This window comes from Gossypium hirsutum, chromosome D10, assembly GCF_007990345.1.
Source record: "Gossypium hirsutum isolate 1008001.06 chromosome D10, Gossypium_hirsutum_v2.1, whole genome shotgun sequence".
Classification (NCBI taxonomy): Eukaryota; Viridiplantae; Streptophyta; class Magnoliopsida; order Malvales; family Malvaceae; genus Gossypium; species Gossypium hirsutum.
In genome coordinates this window covers 56,663,941-56,670,359 of record NC_053446.1, presented here as the reverse complement: position 1 = coordinate 56,670,359, position 6,419 = coordinate 56,663,941, and the positions used below count along the sequence as shown (strand labels likewise).

At 33.1% G+C, this 6,419-nt stretch overlaps 1 protein-coding gene across 8 annotated transcripts; it reads left to right on the top strand.

Moving 5' to 3' along the window:
* Positions 1 to 457: 457 nt before the first annotated feature.
* On the top strand, positions 458 to 5,578 carry LOC107915281 (probable UDP-3-O-acyl-N-acetylglucosamine deacetylase 1, mitochondrial). Of its 8 annotated transcripts, none has more exons than XM_041103365.1 (8): positions 458 to 1,119; positions 1,189 to 1,497; positions 1,958 to 2,164; positions 2,882 to 2,944; positions 4,288 to 4,345; positions 4,917 to 5,018; positions 5,121 to 5,209; positions 5,291 to 5,578. In XM_041103365.1, the coding sequence occupies exons 1-4, from the start codon at positions 1,060 to 1,062 to the stop codon at positions 2,897 to 2,899; spliced, it is 594 nt and encodes a 197-aa protein (XP_040959299.1). In that variant the 5' UTR covers positions 458 to 1,059; the 3' UTR covers positions 2,900 to 2,944; positions 4,288 to 4,345; positions 4,917 to 5,018; positions 5,121 to 5,209; positions 5,291 to 5,578. The 8 variants fall into 8 exon arrangements, with proteins under 8 accessions (XP_040959299.1, XP_040959301.1, XP_040959297.1 ...); XM_041103367.1 differs by adding an exon at positions 2,265 to 2,325 and having other exon boundaries at positions 4,917 to 5,209; XM_041103363.1 differs by having other exon boundaries at positions 1,958 to 2,325; positions 5,109 to 5,209.
* Positions 5,579 to 6,419: the final 841 nt, after the last annotated feature.

Here is a 6,419-nt window from a genome sequence, read left to right as displayed (position 1 = left end):
TTTAAAAAAATTGATAAATAAATTAATTAATGTAACAAATTAATGTAATAGATTGACAATAAAAGAGATAATATGAATTTTAATTTATTAAAATTATCATTAATATAGTTTTTTAAAGTTTTTTTTCATATTTTAAAATTTTTTGTTTTTGTTTTCTTACATAAAAAATTATATAAAAATTTTAAAATTTATCTAATTCTTTTAAATATTACTTAAATTTTCAAAATTTATTTATTTAAATTTGATATGAATTATATAATAATTAAATATAAAATTATAAGAAAAAGTCAATCATTAGTGGCGTTTATGAGAAAAACGCCGCAAATACACATTAAATTTTTTAAAACGTAAAGTTTTGCAGTAAAAATTTAATTTTATTTTTAGTGGCGTTTTTATAAAAAACGCCATAAAATTCATTTTAGTTAAAAAAATTCGCGCTGCTTTTTTCCCAAATTTCTCCCCTAAAACCCAAAAACGAAAAAACCCCAAATTTCCCCCCAAATTTTTCTTATTTCTCTCATCCAAAAGCACAAATTTTGAAGACCAAATGGCAACAATTTCAGCATTTTCAACTCCTTTGCATTTAATCTCCAAAACCCATTTTAAATCTCCCAAAAACCTCTTCTTTTATCCAAATTCTATCCATTTTCAGACCAAAGTTTCCACCTTTTCTTCCAATAACTTGACCTTATCCTTCAAAAACAGCAAAACTCTTTACGGTACTTGGAAACTCAAGTCTGCAGAAGAAGAAGAAACAGCTGTTGTTGAACAAGAACGAGAAGAAACAACTGTCGCCGAACAAGAGTCTGTTTCCCCCCAATTTCCCCAAATCGACAGTCCTTTTATTTTTCCCAAACCATTTCTCCCCCTACCCCGATTCCCTTTATTTTTGAATTTGCAACAATATGGGAAGTCATCCAAGCGATCACTCAATGCTTTTGAATTTTTTTTTAGGGAAAAAGTTCAATGCTTTTTTAATATTTTCATAACTTTAAAACCCGTCAAAAGAAAATCTTGCCATAGCTGTAAGTTTAACCTCGTATCATTCCGCTCTGGAACATGCATCTCCCCGCCGCGATTAACTCATTCAAGTCCTCCAATCTCATCTCATGGAAAACGGTACCTTCCCTCACTCCCAAAACATCCTAACCTGATCTCTATTTCCGTTAACTTCTATTGTGATCCCAGACCGGTAAGCTTCAACAAACCCTAGCGGGATGCATCGAACTGTCGAGAAAAACACTTCAGTCGGGGAAGGTTTCGAAGGTAAAGATATGGCCGGGATTCACCGGCCAAGGAAGGTACTTTGAGTTTCACTCAAATTTGATTCCTGCATCCATCGATTTTGTTCGAGAATCACTGTTGTGTACCTCTCTTTGCAAAGACGGATACAAGATTCGGACCGTCGAGCATTTGCTTTCGGCTTTGGAAGCTAAAGGCATTGACAATTGTAGAATTCAGATTCAAAGTCTCGATTCTGAGGATACTGAGGTCGAGGTTAGTGCCATAATTTTTGTTTGGATATCAAAATTGATTTTTAATTTGCTTAAAATTGTAAGTTTTGTTATTCATTTGGTTGTTACTTTTGTCACATTCTTTCCTTTTTGCAAGAAAAGCGACTTTTCCTGTAAGGTATTGTTGGATAATAAAATGCATGATTTTACATTTTACATGGAACAAATATATATTCAATTGTTCGTTCACTTCAAGACAACTTTGGAGCAAGCTAAAAGCATGAAGCTGCAATCTAACAGCCGGAAAGAACCTTTGAAGGCCATATTGTAGGATATGCGTTCTGGATTGAGGGATGAGCGAGGAGATTTAAACATAGTCAATGAATTTGTAGAGAGAACTGTTTAATGTAACATATAATGTACAAACACTGTAATAATTTAGCTGAGTCTCTTTTTTCATACAATTTTATAGATGGTGATGATTGGAATTTTAACTAACACAGGTTCCTATTTTTGATGGGTCTGCAAATGCTTGGGTAGAGGCAATAGAACAAGTTGGCAGAAAAGAGGCCTTGGATCGGTGTGGCAACAATGTTGAGAAATTGGCACCATATTTGAGTGAACCATTTTATGTTTCGAGAAATGATTCTTTTATGGTTGCCTTCCCTGCTTCAAAGGTTCACATATCTTGTGGAATTGACTTTCCTAAGGTAAATTCTTTTGTTCTTTGGTATGCTGATTGTTAACCACATTGAATTCAAATGGTAATTGTCTCGTTAGTCTTGCTTTACCTTTTGTTCTCTTTTTCAGGGGAAATAGGAAAACAGTTTAAGAGCTTATCCTTTTTAACTTTTAATCGGCTTGGATGTGGGTAATGTGCAACTTTTTAATCACTTGGTTATAAAGACATCACAAGAGATCAGTTTTGTGCATAATCTATTTTTTTTACACTTTTAGCTCAGCCGACATGTTTCTAATATGTGCTTGAAGTTGCTGTGTTTTCTAGGGGCTTTGGTGCTTTGTTGATGTACCATGATTCAAGATAATCACTTAGTTTAGATGCTTTATAAATGTTAATCCTGTTGTAATTTGTCCATTGCATTTCAATAAATTTAGGTTGGTAATTTTCTTGAGCCAAATCTTTTGAAATTCATTGTGGAAATGCTTAATGATACTGTTTAGTTAATCATTTTTTTTCATTTGAGGTTTTTATTGCATTTGTGCCTATATACATGTAGCTTCTGTCCCAATTAAAACATTGTTTGGTTTTTAATTACAAGCTTTTCCATGCATATTGACTGAGAATGTATGTATGCCTATATACATGCATATTGTGGAAATGTTCTTCTTTATCATTCTTGTTTTGGGTTTTCATTTTTTTTACTGACAGCTTCGATGCACCATTTTTTTGAACTATTTTTTTGCAGCGATTGGGTTTAATGTAGAGGTTGTACAATACAACAACATCAAGTTTCAAGTATGGGATTTAGGTAAGTTAACATTAATAAATCTGAAATAGCAGCTGATGTAGTTTATACAAATGGAGTTCAATTTAATTTATCGAATCATTGAAATTTGCCTTAATCCTTTTACTTAAAATTGAATCATTTAATTGGTTTAATTTATTTAACACGTTAACTGTTGTGGTGTGTCTTCTAACTAATGGAGATGCAACCTCTTAAGTTACTTTGCTTCCTCTATTTATTTAATTCTGATATGCGGATATCTTGTGGGTTTTTCTGGCTGCTCTTTAGCTGGACATACATACAATCAGTATATGTCCAGCTGCTCTTTAGCTGGTTACATAATTTTTTATTCAGTATATGCCATATTCATGTTAGGACCTGTTTTGATGTTTATTTTACAGCAGTAGGCGACTGTTTAAAGGTAAAATTTTAATTTACCCCTGTTCAAGAAAATTATGTTAGCTAAAACAATAACCTCGTTGATTTTCTGACTTGCTTAATATAGATTAGTTGTTTCATGTTTGGAAACTTTTGATGCTCTTGGTCTTATGTCCTGCAGTCATTGACAAAAATTTGGTTCTCAGTCTTCACTTAACAAGTCCAGTGGCACATACATATGTAAACTAGGAAATTGAAACAAGAAAGAAACGCAAAGCCAAAGCACATTGATACTCTTGAATGATAGTTATAAATGAATAATATGCCTGACTTGGCATTTATAAAACTCACATGCTTGAAGGATAGAATAGAAATTGCTATTAGAATTGGATTGTCTGCTTTAAGTGTCTATGACGTGTTTGATATTGGTTTCATTGGAAGAATTCATTGGTTTCATTGGTTTCTCTGCTGATATCAATTAATTTGTAAAAGCTTCCTGAAAATTAAGCATGTGCTTTGCTGAAGGAATTTGTATTTTTAAAATTTCATAATTCTATTTTGTAAACCATGGTAATAAACTTTAAGGTTCATGGATATAGATATATATATATAGAGAGAGAGAGAAGTGAAATAGGGACTGTAATTCTTTCTTAATTATTAGCTACTATTTGAGACCATCCATGGTTAAGCTTTTTCCATGTTTCTTATCTTGTGCATTCTTTTTTGTGTTTTTTTCATTGAGGGTTTCATAGGGTCTTTAGTAGTTTTTCTCTTCTTCATGTTTGATTATTTATCATCATCCGAATTGACAAAAATGCAAAGAAAAAGAAGCATGTATTTTGTATATTTAACTTATTCACCCTCTTTCATGTGCTTCATATAACATTTATGTTATTCATATTTAAAATCACTGAAGGACATGTTCGGTCTCTTTTTTTAAAATTAAAAAAATCACTTCTCTTAACATCCGTATATTATGTTCTTTGCAGAAATTCATATGTTGGCAATCTTTCTCTTTTCTATGAAATAGAGGAGAAGCTTAAGCAGGTGACTATGCTCAGTTTTCTTTTTCCTTTTACTTGATTCCTCTAAACAAGACCGAGTTTTGCTCCAGCATCTTTTTCACTAAGATGTCATTGTCATTATTTACTTTTTGAACAAACATACTGTTAATCATAACATGATTTATCCATCATAGAGCTGCTTGGTAGTAAGTTGATGAAATTTTTTATTCTGCATGCTACAATACTTGCATATTCTTTGATTAATAACTAACAAGAACGTGCATCTGAGGAAGAAATAAAATAACAGGTTTGTATGTTAAATTTGTGTCCATTTTATTTTAATTTCTTAATTTTCATCAGCTTTAGATCATGTTAATTTATATTTTTTTTATGCAAGCAAGGCTGAAGTTATATATTAGTATTCAGAAGGAAAGTTTAATGGTGTTTTCCTTTCAATTTTGTATTGGCATAAGCTAAACGTGGTCATATTAAGTTTTCAACATTCGGGAAACTTTTACGTGCAACTGGGACTTAGGAAGCTTACAATACTGGCTGAATCTTTCATGTTTAAACTGGCTTTTTTATGGATCTAATTGTCAGACAATTGGGTGCAGGGTCACAACGTTGTACTTATATCAAACCATCATACTGAAGCTGACCCAATCATCATCTCATTGTTGCTTGAGAAAGCAAATCCGCATATTGCTGAGAACATGGTGATTCTCTCTTGAATTAATTTCTCATTCTGAGCTTGCTGTAGTAGCCTTCATCTATGCCCTTGAGGCCTTGACTGTACTTGGGTTCAGTGGTTGCAATAGCTGCCGGGATGGTACATAGCTTGGCTATTACTGAAGATGGAGCATTATTTTATTGGGTTTCCTCAGATCCTCATCTTAGATGCCAACAGGTTCTATTCCATTGTCTTTGTTGATTTTAACTTCCCCTGGAGTGAAGCTTTTATTTACTTCATTTGGATGAATTTGTACAGCTATATTCCCTTTGTGAGAAAACAATCGTAAGCATTTCTGCTGGTAAGTACTGGGCTGCTACTGCTACTGCTACATGTGGGATGGCAAGAAAAGTATGGAAAAACCACATTTTGCAACTCGGTTACATCGAGTTAAGGGAAAAAAGATCCCTTAAAGAGTTGATTTTGAGAGTTGGTCATGAGAGAATGTAACTTGTAAACAGAACTTATGTAATTCTAATGTAATTCTAATATAGAATGTAAACAATTTTCTTATGTAATTCTAATATAGAATGTAACTTGTTTTAATTTTCTTAATTTAAATTCATTAATTTTTATATTTAGCTTTAAAGTTAAAATTTTAATAGAAATTTTAATTTAATATTTTTTATCCTTAAAAGTATATAGTTTAAAGTTTAAATTTTAAAAATAAAACATAATATAATATTTATGATAGAAATATATATTATTTAATTAAAATATTTTTTTAAGTCATGTTTTTAGCGGCGTTTGTCGAAAAAGCGCCGCTAAAGGTCCTGGTCTTTAGGGCGTTTGTGGGAAAAGCGTCGCTAAAGGTCCTGGTCTTTAGCGGCGTTTGTAGAAAAAGCGCCGCTAAAAGTCTTGGTCTTTAGCGGCGTTTTTTATCTAAAAACGCCACTAAAGTTAGCGACACATTCATTAGCGGTGTTTTTTTTGGCGCTTCTGAAAGCGCCGTAAATACTTTTAGTGACGCTAAAAAGCACCGCTAAAGACCTAAAAAAGCGCCGCTAAAAGCCTGTTTTGGTGTAGTGGATATGATAGCCAAGATTTTTGTGACGTTAAAAGCACCGCTATCGAAGGTGAAGGTGGATCCTAAGATTTTTGTGTCGGCTTAATTTCCAATATTCGTAGCCAATTGAGGTGCACACCCTCTTACCGCAAGTCTTGGATAGCTAAGCAGAAGGCGTTGGAAAAGATGCATAGTGGGTGGAACGCTTTATATAATGAGGTGTGGCAGTGGTGTCAGGTGTTGGAGAGGTACTTCCTAGGTTGCGTAACAAAACTTGAAACAGACCCTGCGTACTACAACGACTGCTTACTCTGTGGATGCCAAGTGTTCAAGCTTCTGTTCTAGAGCTTTAAGCAATACCAAGACGCATTTGTGTACCCC

Excerpts from the sequence above, each read along its gene's own strand:
- LOC107915281 (XM_041103363.1), top strand. The coding sequence starts at position 1,060 with ATGCATCTCCCCGCCGCGATTAACTCATTCAAGTCCTCCAATCTCATC. Across the intron at positions 1,120-1,188 it reads ATCTCATCTCATGGAAAACG|ACCGGTAAGCTTCAACAAAC; the intron begins GTACCTTCCCTC and ends TTGTGATCCCAG. Across the intron at positions 1,498-1,957 it reads CTGAGGATACTGAGGTCGAG|GTTCCTATTTTTGATGGGTC; the intron begins GTTAGTGCCATA and ends TAACTAACACAG.